This window comes from Daucus carota, chromosome 4 (genome assembly GCF_001625215.2).
Source record: "Daucus carota subsp. sativus chromosome 4, DH1 v3.0, whole genome shotgun sequence".
NCBI classification, from domain to species: Eukaryota; Viridiplantae; Streptophyta; class Magnoliopsida; order Apiales; family Apiaceae; genus Daucus; species Daucus carota.
The window spans coordinates 32,436,175-32,458,946 of NC_030384.2; the positions used below are offsets into that span (position 1 = coordinate 32,436,175).

At 35.7% G+C, this 22,772-nt stretch overlaps 5 protein-coding genes across 6 annotated transcripts; 4 read left to right on the top strand and 1 right to left on the bottom strand.

Annotated features, from left to right (window-relative positions):
• Positions 1-1,970: 1,970 nt before the first annotated feature.
• LOC108217863 (beta-1,4-xylosyltransferase IRX9) lies at positions 1,971-3,851 on the top strand. 2 transcript variants are annotated; one of them, XM_017390758.2, is made up of 3 exons: positions 1,971-2,830; positions 3,207-3,441; positions 3,588-3,851. In XM_017390758.2, exons 1-3 carry the CDS (start codon positions 2,166-2,168, stop codon positions 3,738-3,740), a joined length of 1,053 nt encoding a protein of 350 aa, XP_017246247.1. In that variant the 5' UTR covers positions 1,971-2,165; the 3' UTR covers positions 3,741-3,851. The 2 variants fall into 2 exon arrangements, with proteins under 2 accessions (XP_017246247.1, XP_017246246.1); XM_017390757.2 differs by having other exon boundaries at positions 2,033-2,830; positions 3,585-3,851.
• Positions 3,852-4,934: 1,083 nt separating this feature from the next.
• Positions 4,935-9,480, top strand: LOC108219357 (protein IQ-DOMAIN 2). Its single transcript, XM_017392770.2, has 6 exons — positions 4,935-5,292; positions 5,833-5,927; positions 6,010-6,321; positions 6,956-7,177; positions 7,686-7,805; positions 8,315-9,480. Exons 2-6 carry the CDS (start codon positions 5,853-5,855, stop codon positions 9,008-9,010), a joined length of 1,425 nt encoding a protein of 474 aa, XP_017248259.1. The 5' UTR covers positions 4,935-5,292; positions 5,833-5,852; the 3' UTR covers positions 9,011-9,480.
• Positions 9,481-10,169: 689 nt separating this feature from the next.
• LOC108216695 (mitochondrial import inner membrane translocase subunit TIM14-1) lies at positions 10,170-14,419 on the top strand. Its single transcript, XM_017389526.2, has 3 exons — positions 10,170-10,330; positions 13,236-13,414; positions 13,957-14,419. The coding sequence occupies exons 1-3, from the start codon at positions 10,328-10,330 to the stop codon at positions 14,111-14,113; spliced, it is 339 nt and encodes a 112-aa protein (XP_017245015.1). The 5' UTR covers positions 10,170-10,327; the 3' UTR covers positions 14,114-14,419.
• Positions 14,420-15,133: 714 nt separating this feature from the next.
• Positions 15,134-19,816, bottom strand: LOC108216494 (uncharacterized). The gene is made up of 6 exons (XM_017389263.2): positions 19,215-19,816; positions 18,271-18,462; positions 17,903-18,142; positions 16,873-17,090; positions 15,781-16,035; positions 15,134-15,589 (listed from the first exon to the last, which is right to left on the bottom strand). The coding sequence occupies exons 1-6, from the start codon at positions 19,615-19,617 to the stop codon at positions 15,377-15,379; spliced, it is 1,521 nt and encodes a 506-aa protein (XP_017244752.1). The 5' UTR covers positions 19,618-19,816; the 3' UTR covers positions 15,134-15,376.
• An 888-nt stretch (positions 19,817-20,704) lies between these two features.
• LOC108216598 (small ribosomal subunit protein uS12) lies at positions 20,705-22,351 on the top strand. Its single transcript, XM_017389404.2, has 4 exons — positions 20,705-20,856; positions 21,620-21,775; positions 21,861-21,987; positions 22,078-22,351. Exons 1-4 carry the CDS (start codon positions 20,852-20,854, stop codon positions 22,216-22,218), a joined length of 429 nt encoding a protein of 142 aa, XP_017244893.1. The 5' UTR covers positions 20,705-20,851; the 3' UTR covers positions 22,219-22,351.
• The last annotated feature ends 421 nt before the right edge of the window (positions 22,352-22,772 follow it).

The window sequence follows — 22,772 nt, forward strand, 5'->3', positions numbered from 1 at the left end:
ATAACTTCAGACAGTCTTCCTGGCACTTCAAACAAAACTTTAAAAAAAAACTAATGCACGCAAAACTAGTCAAGTCAGTCAGTGACCAGTCAAAAGACTCAAAACTAAAAACAAACAAGGTAAATTAGTATCTCACGCTCGGAAATGGGGTTCAAGAATTAGAGTTTTTATTCTCACTTCTTGCTGTCAAAAAGATTAAGCTTAGTAACTGGCACATGTACGCGTAACAGTAACAGTAATGAAATGGAATTGCTTATACATTGTCCGAAAGCCATGAGCTGCAGTCTGCAGTCCAATTTTAAAAGATAAGATATCATGGCTAGAGGTGGCCAAACGAGCGGTTTTGAACCGCTTGTTCGTAACCGGCCCGTCTAAAAATTCATCAAAATTCGATTCGGAACGGGTTTGATTCGGCCCGGACCGACCCGTAAAATATTACGAAGCGAATACAAATCCTGATATAAGAAATCGGAACCGGTCCGGGACCGGCCCGCGAATTAACGAGCCACAGACACAGACGAACGACCCGCGGTTCGACGAACGAACGAATTTGGGGAAGTCAACGAGCTGAGTCAACGAGCTAATTCGACCCGCGAATCAGATTCGGTCTGCGAGTTGATTCGTCCCGCGGTTAATATAAATAAAATAGTACAAATTAATCAATATATATGGTAATTATTTTATTTTGCTTTATAAGTTAAAAAGTAAAATAATTTATAAATAAAGTATTCTACATATTAGTATTTAAATATTTATTAAAAAATATTCAGTGAAGTATATTGTATATGATATAAATAAGACACAAATACTTAAATCTAGAGTATGTATTTAATTAATAAAACTCCAGATGCAAAGATACAGACACGTGCACCAACAAAATTAATATACAAAATCTAAATTAAATGACATGCATGGTTTATACTCTATAAAATCTTGAAACCAATACTCGTGAGCAATAAGCCCGGACCGCTCGGTTCGGCCACCACTAATCCACAATCGGGTAACAAGGACTCTGTGTTACAAACTTACATTAAATTTATAAATTAAATATAATTTACAAGTTATAATTTTCAAAAATCGGAAATTCTACTTTTTTATTAATTTATTTTGATATTTAAAATTTAATTTATAATAAATGTGATCATTCAAAAATTAATTTATTATCATAGTATTAATCAACATAAATATATAACTAGAAGTTATAAATGATAAATAACTTATTTAAATTAGACACCGTGCAGCTGCAGCACAGGACAATGAAAGTTTTCTGGACCCTTGACTTGGATTAATAACTCAAGAGGCTTTGGTGTCTCTACTGGACTGGTATTGCCAAGACTCCTCGGAGCATTGTCTATATTTGGCCCAAAAGAGGTCCCGTGCAAATGTTCAGAACTCTCTTAATCATGTTGCTGCATCATCAGGTCAAAGTTTAGCAACTACCACCATGAATTAGTTGATTTCACATTCACGTGAATCACACACCTCTGGCCTTGTAAATGGCAACTAATTATATACAGTGTTGTAAAAAACGAGAATCGAATTTAATCGGGAATTAATTAAATTGAACGGGGATTAATCGGATTGATCGGTGATTAATCGGAGATTTAATCAGTTCGGCGAGCTACGGAACAGGAATTAATCGGTGATTAATCGTGATTAATCACCGACTTTTAGAACAGAGATTATATATAATAATTATGCTTAATTTGATTGAGGTGGAGAGCAGAATCAAAATGTCTAAACTTAATCTGGGAAGTTCTAGGAGACCTGTCCAATCTTAATCAGTTAATCTTGAAGTAATTGTCTAAACTCTACATGATGTCTTACCAAATTCTTAATATATAACTTTTTGTCATTAGTTTTAAATTCTTCAATAAACATTAGGTGATGAACATGCATCTCAACAACTATTTGGTGCAGAGAGCACCAAATATCTCTTTATTATTACTAGTACTAGCTTTCTTTAACTTAAAGTGATGACATTGTCATTTGTCAAACGATTTCTCCTATCAATAACTTGGAACTCAGATCATACTCACCTATATCATTAATCAAGGGATATGCTGGACCCTTCTATTTGTTATCTTCTGCAAGTTTTCAAATTTGACCTTGTCTAATATGTCTAGGCATTTAATTTAATATTTTACTTTTAGTCCCAATTTTCCATGGAGAGGTCAAAAAAGAAACTTCAATTGTGGAAGAGAGCTGCTTTCCATTTCTTGTTATGCTTCATTATGGGATTCTTCACTGGGTTTATCCCAACCAGTGACAAGTCCTGGACGTTTTTTGGTAACGTTGTGGCCTCGACTCAGTCAGAACTCTCAATGCAGCCATTGGAAATTTCATCATACCATACTCTTAACAGAAGTTTGTTGGATGGAACTCATCGGGCAGTCTTAATGCGGTCTAATGAATCCTTACAGACTGGACCCTCGGAGCAAGAGCAAGCAGAAGAACCAGGCACTGATAAATTGAGTTCAAGAAGGCTGGTCATAATTGTTACTCCAACAAGTGAGAGGAACCATCTTCGAGAAGTACTTTTGATGAGGCTAGCAAACACATTAAAGCTGGTGCCTCCGCCATTGCTATGGATGGTCGTTGAACAGCAGTCTGATTCTTCTCAAGTATCTGAAATATTGAGGAAGAGTGGTGTTATGTATAGGCATGTAGTGTTTAAGGAGAATATTACAGACCTGGAAATGGAAATGGATCACCAGAGAAACGTGGCGCTTAATCACATTGAGCACCATAGGCTGAGTGGCATTGTTCATTTTGCTGGACTTGACAATGTCTATGATCTCAGCTTCTTCAATGAGATCAGAGCTACTGAGTAAGAATTCTCTCCTTTAGGCCAATTATAGTTTGTTTTACACTAATATTTCACAGGTAGTAATAATCAATATTAGACTAAAACCAAACATTATAGTAATTTTTTTCAGTAACATTTATATTAATGCATTATATCGACAAGTATACAGCAAAATGAGATTATTACCAGCCTACGAGTAAATCATCGAACACTTTTCAAATTTCAAGAGACACTCAGTCTGCAATAATGTCGGCAAAATGAGATAAATTGAAACACTGGAAACGAAAAAAGACAAACTTTGGCAACTAGGGAGCATCTGTTAACATATCGCTATATCATTATGTCATATGTCAAATACTTATAGTTGGTGGAACATTAATTTGTGGATGTTTTGCAGAGTGTTCGGGACATGGCCAATGGCAATTCTATCAGCCAACAGGGAGAGGGTAATAATAGAAGGACCTGTATGCGATTCATCACAAGTTATAGGATGGCATTTGAAAAAACAGAAGAACCATACTGCAGACACTACTAAATCCCCTCTTCACATTTCAAGCTTTGCATTCAACAGCTCCATCCTCTGGGATCCCGAGAGGTGGGGCCGTCCTTCCTCCATCCAAGACACTTCACAGGTTCATCGTCGACATTTATTATCCTTATCCTAAATTATAGACATTTGTCTGTAGGCCATCCCGCAGACTCTGATAATGAAATATCACAATGCTGACTAGCAGAAATAATTGAAATTGTTTTATTTGTTGGGTGTTTTGAGCAGCAGAAGACAATGAAATTTGTGGAGAAAGAGGTACTGGAAGAAGAAACAGAAGTGAAGGGAATTCCAGCACAAGGTTGCTCCATGATTCTGCTCTGGAATCTTCTTATACCAACAAAACACCCCACCCCACCTCACGCATCAGTAGCTAGTCGATAAAAACAAATACTCATTCAAATGCGTAGTTAAATTCAGTCCTTTTTGTTTAATCATAAAGAGTTCGCAGAGAATAAACAGGATAAGTGGGCACAGATGGTGAAAATTATATCATCTATCATCCCACGTATCTTACATAGTCTTGTTTATGCGAGATAAAACCTAATCATAGATATAATATTCAGCACAAGTTACAAATGTACGAGGTAAAGATAAGGGAAAACCTAATCATAGATATAATATTCAGCACGAGTTACAAATGTACGAGGTAAACGAACATAATATTCAGAAGCTCGAGTTACAAATGTACTAGGTAAATGAACATGCATGATAGATATATTTAATTGATGTAAAAATTGGTAATCAAAATTAATCGAACATGTCGATTTAAGATTTAGAAGTAAAATCTTAAAAAATAGAGAAGAAAATAATAGAAGGAAATCGTAAAGGGTGGCAGCACATGAGATATTAAGTGCAGCTGTATTCTGCAAGGCTGTCTAACGGTCACAACCAGAGCAGACCTTCGTCTGCTGACCGAATAATTAATTGGATACATGCTTCCATGTAAATCTCACCCTCAACATGTCTCGACTCTCAATTATTTAACTAAAACTTGTTTTATACTTTAATTTTTTTTTTATTTGTTTCGTTTGTAATAGTTGTAACTTGTAGGAGTACCTTAATTTTAAAGCGAAAAAGAAGAATGAATAATAACGTATTGATTTAATAAGCAACATGAAGTGTTTATACAGCTACAGATGAACGTGGCCATGTGTCACTTTAACACCGACACGCTCCTGTAGCATCTTCATTTTCTATACTTAATGGACCATGTATCTTAATTCACACTTAATCCCATTATTAACTACAATTATTTATCGGCAGCTTGGCGCATCTTTTTCTACATGATCAATTTACTGTGGATAATTTTTTAGATATCCTGAAATATGTCACATTAAACACTTGATTAAGTAAAAAATGATCATTTTTTAAAAGAATTATGTTAAGATAATGTAGTAAAAAGAAAAACATTTTTCAATCACAATATTAATTTTCAGAAGTCACAAAGTCCAGTGTTTTTCCTGAAACAGTACCGAGAAAACAAAAAAAAATGGAGTGAAGAAAATACGTAATCCATATTGATGAGAGTACTTAAATAATTCGCCATTAAAAATGAAATGATTATCCAGAATATTTACCAGGGTATGGTGATAATCTAGGGTGAAGTTGGTCACTGTGTAGAGGGAGATAATTAAGGAAGAGAATGGAGCCCACAATGAAGCTCCAGCTGTTACTACTACTACTACTAGTTGCAGCTCTCTCTCTCTCCCCATCTCTCTCTCTCTCTTTCTCTCGTTGAACACTTCATCTTCTTGGTTCTTTCTTCCCTCAAGATCTGGTTACTATATACTCCTATACGTACACATTACACACACTCCCATATCATCTTGTTGCTTCTTTTCACCATTAATACGCACACCTATACATACATCAGGCTGCTGCAGGCAGGTGCAACAGCAATTACTTGTACAGATCTAGCTACTTCAATTCTCAGGTATTTTCTTCACTCCTTTTACTACATTGTGCTTAAAGATCATGTCTTTTTCACTGTTTATATCACGCTTTCACTGTTTATTATGTTTTGTCATCTGGGAATTGCCTTGTTTTGTTTCTAGTAGTACACAATTGCTGCCCTTTTGAGATCTGCTCTTAATCTTTGAATATGTTGTGATTTTAACTTTGTATGGTGGTTAAGAAAATGTGGACCTTAAAAGTTTTGTTTTTTTAAGTTTCCCGAATTGCCTGTGCATTTTTATGTGTAATTGTAATTTGTATCGCTCTGTTAGATTGCAGCAATTTTGTGTGTTTCTAATTGTGTTGTGCTTATGTAGCTGATTACCGGATCAGCTGTAATGTTATTTCATAATGTCGGCTTTATTGACCGAGATTGGATCATATTCTCACATGTTTAGTATTTAACTATCATTTATGTTTTTGACGAATTATGCATTTTTGTGCATTCATTGGCAATAATTGTTGATGTGGACATAGTTTGAGTGCGTATTGACTTTGTTTGTCTATTGTCACGAAACAGAATTCTACGGCATTTCAGCGATGGGAAGGAAAGGAAATTGGTTTTCGTCTGTCAAGAAAGCTTTTAGTCCAGATTCCAAGGACAAGAAAAACAAGGTTTCTGTCTACCTGTAATTTTCTTTTCGGAACTGTTGTGTGTTTGTTTTCTGATTTTCACCATGTCTATTTCTGATTTCAGAGAGCAAACAAATCAAAAAATTCGGTTGAGAAGGAAAAATCTTCAAGTCCTGATTTTTCCACTTTAGAAACCATCAGCACCTCTCAGCATCTTCCTCCACCACCGGTGGTTCAAACAACCGAAATAGTGGATGAGCAGTCTAAATATGCTTATTCTGTTGAAGATGCCAATACTTCATCCTATGTGCCTGCTGTTGAAGCTCCCGAGGTCGTTACAGAAGTTGTTCGACCCACTCCAGTAACTCGCTTCACGGGAATGTCAAGGGAAGAAGTGGCTGCCATCAGGATTCAGACGACATTCCGGGGATACCTGGTATATGTCTTTCTGCATGCACTTCTTCTACAATGTTTTTAGGGAGTGATCAGATAATTATTCGTTTTTGAAATACTCGAATAATACCACTTATTGTGACGAAGCGACGTCTTAATTTCTTATTTTACGTGGAAGATCCATTAAAAAAATATTTACTGTTTTCAAAAGCCATATCATAATTTAATGATACCTATTTGGAAATATATATGTTACTATGTTCAATTTTGTGGTCCGGTAATTTACAAAAGTAGAATGTAAATATTGTATATATTCTCGTGATAAAGAAAGGGAAATTAACATACCAGCCCCTCATTCTTATTGCTTTGGGATTTTATAGGTTTAATTGTTTAAGGCTGCTAGCTGTATAAAAATAGCTTATATATAACTATATAAGGTATAATATGTTACAAACACATGGCATGACCTTGCCCTTCCACCTTATTAAGGAAAGACGGTAAATTTTGCTGAAATAATAACTTTTTCATGCCGACAAATGCTTAGACGGGGAAGTAGTGTAGAGTGTTGTAATTCTCTTTTCGGGAACTTAGAAATATGCGTTATATATTTACTCTATTGTTCTATGATGAAACAATGAATTTAAATGAATAAAGTTCTTGGTTTCTGTTGCTTTCAGGCAAGAAGGGCATTGAGGGCCTTAAGAGGCCTTGTCAGGTTAAAGTCACTAGTTGAAGGGGCCACAGTCAAACGTCAGACCACAAATACTTTACGAAGCATGCAAGGTATATCTCGTGTGCAGTCCCAGATCAACAATAGGAGGATCAGGATGACAGAGGAGAATCAAGCTCTTCAGAGGCAGCTTCTGCAGGAGCGTGCAAAAGAACTTGAGAGCTTGCAGGTAAGCATTATCTTTCCAATTTTTTCTAAGAATATGCCATGTGTGAATGACATAAGATCAGCTCTTCGCACTCTGGAAATCGCAAAAAAAAAATTATTCTAGACTTGCAAATTTATTGGGTTCTATCAGTCTTTTGTGGCACCCATTTTACATTAGTGTAATAACTTGTGGAAGCCATGTGATACGGCACACACTTGTCCCACATCACCATGACTTGCTTTGGTCATCTTGTTACTCATAACTTCTGTAATCTCTGTTTAGTGGATCATTAGTGTTGAACCTTTTGCAGGGATCGTGAGGCCTTAGGCCAAAATGTACTGTCTTTGTTTGTTATTACTCCCGATACACAATTTGTACTATTGTGGAACGTAGCTCTTTTTTAACTGTGATTACCAATCAATCAACCAAACGTACCCAGTATATCCCACTTCCTTGGTTCCTCTAGATGCTTTTCTCCTGTTTTACCTGTTAATTCCTGGCACAATTGATGAATTTAAACATTGTGCAGATGGGGGAGGACTGGAATGACAGTGCACAGTCAAAGGAACAAATTGAAGCAAAGCTACTGAGCAAGTACGAAGCAACCATGAGAAGAGAAAGAGCAATGGCTTATTCATTCTCTCATCAAGTACGTTATGCATCTTTCTACCCTTTAAAACAGTATCATGTAAAAAACATATAAGTTTTACCATAGAAAGGGGAAAGTTAAGGTTCATAAGCAACTAGACTGATGTCTGTGTGTAAATAAATTGCAGCAGTAGCCTGCTGTTCTAAATCTATGTTGTTGTTACTTATTTACGACTACTTTATAATGGGAGATGACTATGAGGCTTTCTGAATGCATTCAGTCTGAACTGCATGCCCTACACTCGTTGTCAAAACATATTGCACTGCCTAAGTTTACAGATGTGTTCTGCTAGTCAAATTACATGCAACACTAATTCAACCACCATCTATTCATATATTACATATGAATCCTGTAGATTCTATTTTTTTATTCCCTTGAATACATTGTGTTTAAACCTTTTATTTTATCATAGCAATTCACGGAATCTAATGTTTTTGTTAAGAAAACTTGTGTTCATCTTCAGAGAAATTCTGCATCTAAGATCTTATTTTTGAATTTTCAATGAACAGCAAACATGGAAGAAGTCTGCAAGAACTACAAACCTACTTTTTATTGACCCTACTAATCCTCAATGGGGATGGAGTTGGCTGGAACGCTGGATGGCAGCCCGTCCAGAGTCTAAAACAGAGAAAGAAGTTACTAATGGTCATTCCTCAGTTAAGGGTGCGAGTCTGAACTTCGCTGGAAATGAAATTGCCAAGTCCTTTGCTCGGCACCAACTAAATTCTGATAAACCTATTGCACCAGTTCAACGCAAGCTAAGTAGTCCTTCTAATCTCCAGTCCCCCTCAATTCCATCATCCAAGGTAACATCACCAAAACCGGCCAGAAAATTTAAGCCTCCAAGCCCAGGAGCAAGTGTAATGAGCATAGATTATGATTCAAAGAGCATGATGAGTGTGCAGTCAGAACAGAATAGGAGGCACAGCATTGCTGGATCATCTGTGAGAGATGATGAGAGTTTAGCAAGCTCTCCATCAGTTCCAGGTTATATGGCAGCTACACGCTCTGCGAAGGCGAAATCACGTATGCAAAGTCCATTGGGCATGGAGGATGGAACTCCAGAAAAAGTACCAGCAGGTTATGCGAAGAAGCGGCTTTCTTTCCCAGCTTCACCAGCCAGGCCAAGGCGGCATTCAGGTCCACCAAGGTTGGATAGCACCTCTATTGCAGATAACAACGTGAATGATATCCCAGTCAATTAAATTTATTTACCAATGTGAAGCAGGAGGAACAGGGTTTATGAAAGGGGGGAGATAGTAAATTAAACAGAAACACAACAGTTACTTCATATGCTCAAACTTCACTCCTTTTTTTTTTCCCTAATTTTTTTGTTGGTTAAAATGAGTTTCGGGGTGCAGAATTTGGCTTCTTGGATGAGTCTTTCCAACAGTCTCTCAGTGGTTGAGGGATTTGAATCATCTCAGAAAGAACCTCATTTACATTTGTTTGATTGCTTTTATGAATGTAGTAAATTTTACATGTTTCATATCTGTACTCAATAAGCTCCAATTGTTATTTGCAATATTTGTACAAAGTACAAACTATGTGTTCATGTAATTATGATATTGCTTATGCGTGAGGGTTTTTAAGGTGTAAGCCACATTTTGAAATTGACAATGTAATAAGCGATGTTTGAAATTGACAATAATATTATTTATAGATCCTTACTTTATGATATTATTTATAGATCCTTGCTCTATGTTCATCTTTTCCAAAAAATCCGTTTAAGCTATCAACCACAAATGCAATTTATCGATAATCCAAATCAACTCTAACATTCTCACCGGGGAGAGAAATCGAAGTATAATTATAAGTTATAACAGATAAAATTCAACTGCAAACTAAAATGATTAGATCTTCACCACAAACTTACACTAAGAGATAATCGATCCACTCACAAATCCTAAAAGTCCTCCGAAAGCAAATGGAAACAGAAATCAAAAGTTTCGGTAGAGATCTAAGAAAACTTTGCCCACATAGAGAGATTTATTAAAAAAATCAATGAAACACGTAAGAACAATCAAAAAACAAGCAATTAAACGGAAGGATTTGGGGTTTTCCACCGAAATCGAAATGAGAAAAGAGGGAGGTGGCCGGGAGAAGAAGGAAAAAAGGCTAGGGTTACGACTTGAAACACACTTAATTCATTTTAAAATTATAGTATTAGAATTAAAATAAAAAATTATAAAGGGTCATATAAAAATACATAATCTATATTATATTAAAAATTTATTATTTTAACAATACTATTATTTTATTAGTTATTACGTGACGAATAATCGAGGTTAAAAATTTAATTTGTATTATTAAAGTTGCAAATATATCTTTCAAAAAAAAAAAAGTTGCAAATATATTTTGTGCTGGAACTACAAGAAGGGCCTGGAATCCTGGAGTAGTATTTTGTTCTCCAGACTCGCCAGAGAGAAGTAAAGCGCGGCGTGTATACAGAATCTGCAGATACATATATACATATACATACATATAATTCTCAAGCTCTTCTGAAGCACACGATACGATACATGGTTAGCCCACTTCTATATGCCTTATTAATTATACATCTGTTTGCATTTCTCCAATTTTTATATAATTTATGCTTCTCCTTTCTTGCTGCCTCTGAAAGGGTTTGTTTCACAGTTTGTATTGCGTTTTTTATGTCTTCTTTTGTCAATCTTTTTGTTGATTTTGATTTTGGGTTTTATGAGATGTTCTTGGGTCATGTTATTTCCAGCCGCAGATCGAAAAGATTGGAGTTTTAACTAATTACTTCTTGTGTATGTGTCTAATTAGAGAATGTTATAAAATGATTACTTCACTTGATTAAGGGACAAAGAATGAACCTTGTGTTATAGCTATGTGAGAATCTGGTTAAAGCTCGCATTTTTATGTTTGAGGCAAGTAGAGCTGTCATTTTGCTTTATTTTTACTGTTGCGGTACTTATGTTGGGTGTTCAGAGCTGGGGTTTTAATTAATGCCTAATTTAAAATAGAGACATGGGCACAGATGGATGGACACACACCACTTTTGATACGTTGATGATTTCAGTTAATTGCCTTTTGGAAGCGTTTATATTTAGCAATCGGCAGGGACGGATCTTGGATTATTTTCTTAGGGGGGCACCAAGGAAATTTATGAAAAACATCTGTTTATTTTCATATTTTCTGGGGGCACTTCTATAATTTTTTAAAATTTAGAATGGTCAAACCATGTCAAAAAAATTATTAGGGTGGACACGTGTCCCCCTGCGCCTCTTACTAGATCCACCCCCAGTCGCAAAACCTTTTTCCTATGTTCAGGTTTGAAAGCCTTTTTAGCCATCGATTATAGTTTGAAACATCCCTCTTATGTTCGTGATCATAACAGTTGTTCTTCAGTTTTTAAATCAATTTCCACATCTAACTTATTATGCCACTTTTTAAATCCCATAGCAACAATGGTCAACAATAACCTATGTTGCACGGAGTCGGGTACGGGAACGTGGACATGAAACGACAATTTTAAAATTATAGGGTACATGTACGACATTTAATATATTAATTTAGTTTTTTATATATATGAAACATAGAGGCAATGGAACATCTCTTGGTCCCGAATTCTTATTCTTTTCTCCCACTCTTCATCAAGCCTTGCCATTTCAAGCTTATCTTCTCTAATGACCTTTTTACAAACATCAACTCCCTGATTTTTAATTTGAAGTAGACGTGCCTTCACTCTTGAATAGCTTCCAAATCGGATTTCACCAGAAAAATGGCACCGGTAACTCCAGTCCTCCGGTTCCCCCTTTTTCTCCAGCTTTGTCACATAATCCCATAGAGGAGGTTGATTTTCGGGCTTCCGGTCACCCGCGGGCCGCGGTAGCTGTAGCACTTCCACTTCCACTACCAGAACCCGTACGGCACTTCCCCGTCCCCGAGACGTTCCCAGACGGCTGTACTCTCCCACTCTGGCGTCCCCATGCAACATAGACAATAACATAATTAACTTATTGACGTTTGTCCTAAAATGTTTCAACGTCTGAAAATGACCTCTAAATTTTTCATTCATATCCTACTTTATGACGTGGATAAGGAAAGATTGACTTTACTTATTTTATGTCATTATTTAGGAATAAGATGATTTATATTATTATAATCTTTTTCAGATATTTAGATTATGAAAGGAGTTGTTTCCTTTATCTAATCATGACAAGTAATAGCATCAACTGAACAAGTAATTTCCTGATATTCATAAAATTAGGATTAGTTTTACGGTTCTCTTTTACACATTATACTCCCGAGTTAGTGATGGGAGAAAAGACAAAGAGATATGGGAAGAAGATTTTGAAATTTCCCCCCTATTGTGCTTCAAAGTTTTTTTAAAGGACAATCAGAGAGGGGTAAAATATGAAAGAGGAGATTTGATAGATTTAGATGATAAGATAACAAAACTTTCTCTCCATATTTGGAAAAAACCAGGTATAAGAGAAAGAGAAACTGTAATCTATTATTAGTTTCAGACTTTCTTTCATTATTGAATTTCAGATTTTGTTTTTACTGAGGGCTGCAATCCATGATTTTTTACAGAATTACCAAGCCTATCTTTTTATGGTTTTATCCGATAATTTTTTTGTTTAATAGTGTCTTGCATCTGTTAACGAGTTCCCTCGATCCCTTTGGAGCTAAAGTACTTTGTAATTATTACTACAAGATTTAAAAAAAAAATCGACTGCCTAAAATATCACAATCTATGCAAGCACAACTTATGGTTGAAAGGAAAGTAGTCAACTTTTTAAGGTATCTACTTCCACTTGTGATTCTTGCACCAGCCTCGTATATTCGCTTTTTATTAAAGATAAGTGGGAAAAAAGTTGGGATCGGAAAGTGAATCCTCCCTTTAGTAATATATTATAACAGAATAACATAATAAAAATCGGCTGTCTAATCATATTTTGTTTAGCAGTCTGCGTCAATTCCTGTGCTGCTTGAGGACATAATGATGTAGAAGTTAGAGATTGAGGGCCCTTATATCGTCATATTTAGCAGAGTTAGGTTAATTGATTATAATTGGAAAATGATATACACCTTCTCTTTTTTACATGTTGATGGGGAACGGAGATGGAGAGCAGGGATAAGTTTAAATTTTGTTATAGGAGTGCGTTATATATAAGGCGTGAAAATGATTTGTACTATAGTTTTATTTGTGGCAGTCTTGACTCTTAAGTATTATTACTACAACTAGCATAATTTATTTATTTTTTGGGTATTTATTCTCTGGGTCTTCATAATTAGTTAAATTTGTCTGGCATCACATTTTTAGTCTTCTGATTATACAACATGATATGTATTCTTTTTTCAGAACATTAACATCTTCGTTCTCTTGATATGCATTAGGTTCTTTTAACTTTCCATTGCGTACTATTAACCAAGCTTTATATCTAAAACATGCTTCAGGCTACACCCTTGATAGTAGGTCTTGCAGTTGCTGCCACGGCGTATGCTGGAAAGTACAGCATCCAAGCATGGAGTGCTTTCAAAGCAAGACCAGCCACAGCTAGAATGCGCAAATTTTATGAAGGAGGTTTCCAACCTACTATGACAAGAAGAGAAGCAGCTCTTATTCTCGGAGTCAGGTACCTTTAGTATAATTTGGCTGAATTTCTTTGATTTATGAATGGCAAACTAGAAAGCAATTTTACTGAAATAGTGTGTGGTTCACTGTACGAATCAATCGAAGGAGGTAAAGTATTCATAGAAAAGGATTACTTGTTCACTACTTCTATTACTGTGTAGGGCTAGATTATTGGATATTGAACATAAAATGCATCCCTCTTTTCGCTCATCTTTAAATTCTTAAGTGGCTAGTTATTGGACAGTTTTGGAATAATTTTAAGTTGATAGATAAATTTTCTTAAGATTGTTGGCAATTGTAATATTAACAATTAGGAATGACCCAACTTTTAACAGCAAAAAAAAAATGTATTGAAACCTAATCTTCTGTATGGCAGAATGATTATATCTTATGGTCTATGAACCGCCTAAGAAGTAAACATATTCTTGGATACAAGATGAATAAAATTTTGCCTATGCTTCTATGACAAAGAATCATTATCCAACCACTTTTTTTGTCATGTTTTCTCACTTTTTTCTTTATATACCATGTTTGAGCTGACAGAGAAAGTACGCCAATAGAAAAGGTCAAGGAAGCTCATAGAAGGGTGATGGTTGCAAATCACCCAGATGCAGGTGGCAGCCATTATCTTGCTTCTAAAATCAATGAAGCAAAAGATATGATGCTTAGAAAAACCAAGGGCAGTGGATCTGCATTTTAATGGTGGGGAAGTAGCACTAGTAAACTATTCAGAAAGAGGCATATTTCTAGAGCTGTGAAATTTTACAGGGAAAGCAAATTTTCGGAGTGAGAGATTCTGCTTTAGTAAACTATGAAGTTGGCTTTCGTTGCAGGTTATACGGATAGCTGCCACAGAAGATATTGTACCATTAGATAATTGAGGATTTAATGCAAAACCTTTGGAAGCTTTTTATTTTATTAATTTGATGAACACAACTGTTTATTACCTTCAGTAATGATAGAAGGTACTCATAACTTTCACTATTGCAAAAGATGACTTTGTTCACTAGCTTTGGTTTGAATTGAATAATACACTGTGTTGGATCGGAGAAGTAGAACATGGTAGAAAACCGAGAAAAAAGTATAGACTTTTCATGAATTAGTAAAGTGATAATATTCTTTGAATTTGGGGTTATGAATAAGAGATCGGGCAACTTATTCTAAAATGAAGGTAAATAGTATAATTTTCGCCATTAAGGTTCCATTTGAATCCCCTTGAACTCCAGTAATATATTTGGAATAAAGGGATATAGTATAATTTCCCCAGTAAGGTTCCATTCGAATCCCCTCCAACTCCAGTAATAAATTTAGGATTCCCAGGTTGCGAAGCAATGGCTCAACATTTGAATCACTTCAGGCTTTAAAGCTCTGTGCACTGATTCTCAGTTTTTTTTTATCAGATATTATGTTAACAAATGTGATAACGAAATTTGAGTTAGCAGGCACAGTCATATACTCATATATAGCATCCTTGATTCCTGAATACTGTTAAGAGGCCTCTAACAGTAAGAGTTAATAAGACAACCAGGGCTCTAATTTCGGCTGTTGTGTTGTATCAAAATGACTCTGGTTAATGCTATTTCCAACTTAACTGGCATAAGAAACACTCTCAAGTTAATACTGTATTTGCTTCTTTTGGCCCTCAATAAATTTTTTCCCCCTACTATTACAATCGGCACAAAGGACATTATCGATCTACAGATATATATAGGTCATCAAATGGCTGAAAACAAATTTGATATCAAGGAAGATATGGCAGTGCTTTTCTAATATGCACCATAGTAATTTGGATAAACAGACATGTGGTTTATGCTCCATCTTTTTCTAACTAAAAAACCAAGATGTTAAAATTAACGGCTAAACCATCGAACTCATTCATATAAGAGAACCAAAAATGTTTGCCAGTTGTCAAGTGTTATGTTACTCTGTCTTCTCCAGTTCTTTTTGTCAAATATCATATAGATTACTCCGACTCTTCCGGTTCAATCTGTGTTGTGTCATTGACAGGCCCCCGTGGGGTTCCAAAAAGAGTGGTAAATATTTTCCTGTGGCACTCGTCACAATAAAAGAAATATGAAAAGTGTCCATCCTCTGGAAGTTTATGCACCATTGCATTTGGTAGAACTCGAGACACATAGGCAGCCATGGAGGGTGGAGCCAACCTATCATCCATTCCCTGTCCAACATTGGTGGTAAACAAGATGAAATTAACATTTTGAATTAACTAACTCAACTATTCAGCAAGGATTCTTTCAGAATAATACATCTTTATCTAAGTACTACGAAGCATGAAACATTGAAACCATTGATTCATTGAAGTAGTTCTCAGGGTGATTCAAGTATGAGTATAGAGATAATTAGATCTACCTGCCATATGTGTATTGGCCCAAGATATCCAGTTAACCTGCATTCCTCTTGAGCATACATGAACTTCAACCAAGAGAAGATGCCTTTTTTGGGACACTGTTGTTGCACATGGAGATCTGAAAGACGAAAACCCCAATCTGATACCAGTAGAGAAGCTTCCTCTATAAAAGGTTTTGTGCTCCCTTGGCGGACGGACTCCTCAACATCCCGATGCCAAAATGCTTCAAAAAGAGGTCCTTGAGTCAGAGCTTTATCCTGAATTTCAACCGAGTTTGTATTACACTTGCAGCATCTGATATTAAAAGCAGCTTTTGAAGAAATATACAATACAGAGTTGTAAACAAAAAGTCATGCACAAGAAGAGATGGTAATGCATGGACACTCTTTATAAACCTGAACAGAAGCAACCAAAAATCTTAAAATTTGTTAGATGGTATCTGGGCCATCTGGCCCAGAGATTGCACCTCTCAGAATCTGAATATGTGGCAGTACTGTAGGTATGATAACAAATACCTTTGTTAACGAGACATGGAGGGATCTACCAGATAAGACCATATTATAAAACACATTACTGGTTTAAATTTATATATCTTTCTATGTCAAGGCATATGACACCCTACAGGCAGACATCGAATTGTAGGATCCAGTACAAAATAAAATTACAGGACTATTAATTAGCAAAACAAAAAACAAAAACTATTGGATTATAGTTGCGTTGCTAATAATGTTATATAGTTAGGTTTAGCTCCTCAAAAAGGACTTAACTGACCGGAAATATATGAGAAGAAAATATTTTGGCTTCCCTGGTTTGTATAGTGTGAAGAAAATAGTTCAATAATCATATCTCCTAACCAATTCACATATTCTGATAGTGAAATGTGCACACATTGCCAGAACAAGTCTTTTACTATAGGTCTGAGTGCTCGAGCAAATAAATAAACTATCATAGTATGATAAGCATAATGTTACTCGTCTGATATATGAGGCTCTTATCCATATCAGCGCTATTAAATATATGCCTGATGTTCAAATGAGCGAGCACCTGACACTTTACCGACATTATTTGAGAAAGATAGATGAAAATGAACTCACCCTATTTCCCAGTGATAAAGATAACCACTTTTCAAGTTGACCATGCTTTCCAGATAGGAAAGTCCTGCGGTAGAAGTAACCCAACATATTAGGAAAGCTTCGAGCTAAATAGTACATCAGCTTCCTTTTCCGCGTCCACTTCTCCCAAATTCCAGATATCTCTTCCTTTGTCATGCCCGATTGATATGGATTAACCATTGGACCAAACATTGCTGCACCTGTAAGCAGATGCATTAGAAATTGTTCAATTCAAGTATGGAACTTTGTCCCACCATACAAACTTTATCCTATCAATTGCAGAAAGTTCGCTTCCCCATTCTGGTGCTGTTTTTAAACATAAACATATCTCAAAAACTATTGGGAAGTCAAATTATATTTACACAGTTACAAAGAATTACAAAATATAAATGCACTAAACTTGTAAATTATTAAAACACTTCATCAGTCAAACTCACAGTTGCAACATAGAGAAAGTAATAGAAAATAACATATAACAACTCATTCTTTCTTAAACTCTTTATACATGATACCGCAACATAGACATTCCACTAAAATGATAGACCACATCATTCTTTGGAAAGACAGACCATGATAACACACAATTTTCTTCTTACAATACAATTCTCTGTAGCCTGTAATGCTATAGGGCCATATTGACAATAAAGTAGCATAAAAAATTTGGTGGCCACGAAAAGCTTCATCTGCATACTTTTTCCTCTTCTTCACACCTCTAAAATGCTACACAATAACATATTCTGAGATGATAAAGCATAATGAAATAACAAGATGATAGAGTGGCTATTTATAGCTGAATGGAAAAACAATCATGGCAAATAGAAAAATAAGATGGAGTGTTATGAATTTACAAGGTATGCTTGTTCAGCCTTTACTAAACCATTAACCAAGTGACTTTTTACCTCCCCAATTTTTTAAATCTAAGTCTAGGTAGTGTAAGTGACAGGACATGGACTTCGCGGCTTGAATGATGAACAATACTCTAATATGTTTCAGAGAAGGCAGGTTCAGTTACCTGCAATTTTATCAGGAATGTACTTGAGTGCAGCCCAAGCATGCATGGCTCCACCTGAATAGCCTAACACCCAGAATTTGTTGCTTATTGCCACAGAATTTGCTAAATATAAGATGTCCAGAGCAGATGAGTTCAGGCTCCTGCTGGGATGAGGATCACTCTCGCCGAAACCAGGAAGATCGTAAGTAATTAGGCGAACACCAAATTCCTCTAGCAGATCCACTTTAACTCCTGGAATACCTTCAAAAGGAAATATTTAATAGTTACATATTTCAGTATTATTTATATATGTGAGATAAATTTCGTATGGGAATAAAACATAAAAGAAATACAACAGAGACAAATAACATTCATGCAAGGTAAAATACCTGCCAGCCGAGAAGAAAGGAAACTGTGTGGAGCAATCAAAGAAAGTCTAGCTCTATCAGCAGTAACTCCTTGCTCATGATACGCTAAATGTCTACCATCTGGTAGCACAATCCGAGTAGCAGTGGGAGGATGTATGTACACTTTCTTCACCAGTGGGACTGAACTGACATCTCTAGTATTTACACCCAACACTGCAATCATTTAAAATCAGCATAGAATTATTACACAAGTTTGCACAACTATATATATCTATGAGTTCTATATTGCTAGAATATAACATTATCGTGGTCAGCCCTTCTCCTAACACCTTGAGGTTTTAGGAGAAATGGTCACTTAACAACCGTTACCCCTAGGCATCTCCAAAACTTGTTAAAATTGGTACAAAACTAATAAAACATTATAACTATAATAAAAAATCTTCATAGGGAACTGAAAGCTTAGCATACTCATTAGTCATTAGACTCATTACGAGGGCTCTACTCAAAGAATTTAAAAATGAATAGCTTATTTACTGTAATGCCAGTTGATTCTTAAAGAAAATGGAAAGATGATAGTTTAATCAGATCATATCCAACTACATACTTGAGATCGACTTTGGAAATCATTAGGGAAAATACATTCACATCATCAAACTATTCGGCTTGGTCAGGGCAAGCAACAAAATAACATCGTGAAAACCTCAGCCTGAACAATCATTTTTTACTTTCAAATTCAAAAGCCAACAAGGTCATAACATTCAATAATATAGAGCAAACCTTAATATATCTCTCATGTATATGCACAGATTATTTCAAACGAGAACAATTTTTAGCACGAGAACAACCGAAACAATAATTTAAAAAAATATATATAGTGAGTGCAAAATAAGTGCATAACAATATTTCACACTAAAAATGTTCTCCATAGAGCGCGACTTTATTGATAATGGGTAGAACAGTAGTACCTGCGAGTGAGAGAATAAAAGCGGAGAACAAAATAGTCCAGACATGAACCGGATGGCGATCTTCAGGCAAGAACTCATTCAAAAAACTCAATCTACCTAAAACCTCGGCACACGGACCGCTAATCTTCTTGACAACATAAGAATCACTAGTCAAAATGGTTTGTTGAGCAGCTACATCTTTACATCCTTTCCCAAACTCAATAATAATCTCTCCCCACGCTTTACCAAACCCCTTGACCTGATCCACGAAGCTCTCCGGTTCGACCGGTTCGGATTGAGTGCTAAACGACGGCGTGGAAACGGAGATTCCGTCGGCGACGGCGCCGGAGTATCTGATGCCTGCGTCTTCCACGAGGCTGGCCAGCTCATCTCGCCATGACTTGTTGCTTGCTAGCTCACTCATGTTTATTTAGTATATAATGTGTGTGTATTAAGAAGATGGATGTATAAACAAGTGAGAAATGGATACCATAGTTTCTTTTTTTGAAGTGAGATCGCTGAGAGAGTGTGAAGTGGAAGGCCTTTTTGCTTTGCTTCAATGTGAAGGGAGAGACTGTGAGAGCGGAGTTAAAGTGAAACCTGAACAATTTTTCACTTTTATTTATTGTATCAGATAGCACGAGAACTCGAGAATCTTTAAACCCATTTCGTGATCAGAAATTAATCGAGTTAAAATATCACAAACATCTACAACTATGTTGACTATAATCGTTGGCTAAATGAGACATGTAAGACTTTATGTAAAATTTGGTGAACTTGTAAGATATTTTGATTCTATTGGTTATATTGGTTGGCTATAATTTAAATATAAGTATGTTATTAATATTTTAAATTGTTGAAATAGAATATATCAGTTCGATAAGATAATAAACGATGGGCAATCCTCTTACAGATTTCTTACAGACCTGAGGTTCGATAAATTTAGCGATTCATAGGAGGTTGGCTAAATTTATATAGATAACAACTGGGTTTGGTTGGAGTTGGAGTATGAGTTTTTCGAGCTGTTGGCTAATTTTTTTTATTTTTAGTATGTCAACTCACCTTTTACCTAAAAGTTTTTTATGGTTGAAGATGCTCTTAATTAAGCAAAAATCAAATATTTGATAATAATTAAAACACCGGAGCAGTATAATTATTTTTTTTCCAGATCTCTTAAAAAGATGTCTAATGTCTAATAAATATTTGATCTATATATTATTTTAACGATAAAGAAATTGCGACAATATTTTAACTTTTTTTAAATTTATTTTTACTCAATAAAATTTAAAGAAAATATTAAATTACAATATCGAACGGGGAAGAGTAATAAAATAGTACTCCTATTATATATTCCGCTGCATCACCGACCAACCGTCTGGTCGATAATTAAAAAATCAATTAATTCGCACGCTAATAAACGGTACTCTCAGGAGCCCATAAACTCCTGGAGGACCAAGATAGACAAAAGGCCCACTACAAAGCACAAATGTACTAAGTTACAATATGGATCTAATCGAAATGATCCAGGCCCAAATTTCAGACTGTATATATCGTGCGCGCATTCAGTTTAGCTAGGGTTTTACTCTGCCGCTGCTGCCTCATCTTCATATTTGAAACTATCAAAGCATCGATCTTTCTAGCGTCTTCAATCTGTAACCATGGGGTAAGTGTTTCATCACATGTATTATATATTTATATGTAATAACTATTCATATGTTTCAAGGGTTTGCTTGTATCATTCTCCAATTCTAAAATATAATTGTTTTTTTTTAAATTTTGGTTAATTCATGAGAACTACTGAACTAATGACTGCAATTTGCAATGTGTTAAGATTTTTAGTTTTGTGCCTAATAATGTGTGGATTAAAATCTGTCCCTTGTCATCCGTATTCAGTTATTTGGTTATACTGTAGCCCTAGATAGCACTTGAGCTGATTGAAAAAATTGAAACCTGGTTTTTCCGCTATGGCAGTGATCACTTCATAAGAAAATGCCTAATCTGGTTGTGGCATTGTAAATATAGTTACCGATGAAATCATATTCTTTATTAAGGCACTCATCTAAGACGGAGATGACGGAGAGTGTACCACTCAAGTTACCCTTTCTGCTATTATTCAGCTCTGCTCATGAGTGTAACTAATGGTTATGAGTTTCCTACAAATGTAGTAAGCATACTTTGTTGTTTTGTTTCATTTATGTGCAATAAATACTTTGGTGATATGTTTGCAATGGATAGAAGTAATGGAATGCTGAAACTCTGCTGCTTGCGGTTGTTGGACTTTTAGGTGTTTCATATTAAATCCAAAATAATTTGAATTATGCTGCAACTTTGGTGTGAATTACTGTAGCGTGTTGTTGTGAATTCAGTTTTGCTAGTAAATTTTGTAAACAATCAGTGTACTGATATTACTAAATACCATCTTATAGGAAAACTAGAGGAATGGGAGCTGGGCGCAAGCTCAAGTCCCACCGTCGAAGACAAAGATGGGCTGATAAGTCATATAAGAAGTCCCATCTTGGTAATGAGTGGAAGAAGCCATTTGCTGGATCTTCCCACGCTAAAGGCATTGTCCTTGAAAAAATGTGAGAATTTTCCCTTGTGGTATATTACTTTTGTCTCTGAGCATTTTTTATGATTATTCTAAAACACAATAGTTGATGTATACAGTGGTATTGAGGCTAAGCAGCCCAATTCTGCTATCAGAAAGTGTGCCCGAGTGCAACTCATTAAGAACGGAAAGAAGATTGCTGCCTTTGTCCCCAATGATGGTTGCTTAAACTACATAGAAGAAAATGTATGGTTTTATGAATCCACTTATAGTAAGTTTGCTTTGTATTCTTTCCATATTTTTACCCTAACCTTGTCTTTAAATCTGAATGTACAGGACGAAGTGCTGATTGCTGGATTTGGACGTAAAGGTCACGCTGTTGGTGATATTCCTGGTGTTAGGTTCAAGGTTGTCAAGGTTTCTGGGGTTTCCCTTCTGGCTCTTTTCAAGGAGAAGAAGGAGAAACCAAGATCTTAGTGTTGTTAAAGTTCATTTTTTACCTGTACTGCAGTCCTTTTGTTTATTTCCCCATGTACTTGGAAGGCATTTTTCCTGTTTAAGTGAATTTGTAAGACATCTCTCCCTAGTAATTGCACTAAAATTTTGGATACGTTGACTTGGGTTATAATTGTTTTGCAACTTCTAATCGAAATTAGCGGCTTATTAGTTTAACAGACTCTTTTCCTTGTTGGAATAGCCAAATAGGAAATTAAAATGTATCAAATTTGATTTAGTTTTCATCTTTACTACCTTATGGTTGTTTAGTGTCCAAAGCACGGTGCTAATGAAAGTCCTGCCAGTTGTTTCTGACTTTCTGGGAGGTACAGTTCAGGACAGTTGGGTTGAGTTTGTATTTAATTGATGAGCAAATGTTTAGCTAGCGTTCTTGTTTTGCTGGAGCCATGCTTGTTAAACTGGCTAATTGTTTTATTTCGAATTGTACAACTTTTCTGGCTCTAATTCAGCCAGACCAACAGGAGTTGAATAGGGCTGTTAACGAACTGAGCTGTTCGCGAACAAGTTCGAGCTCG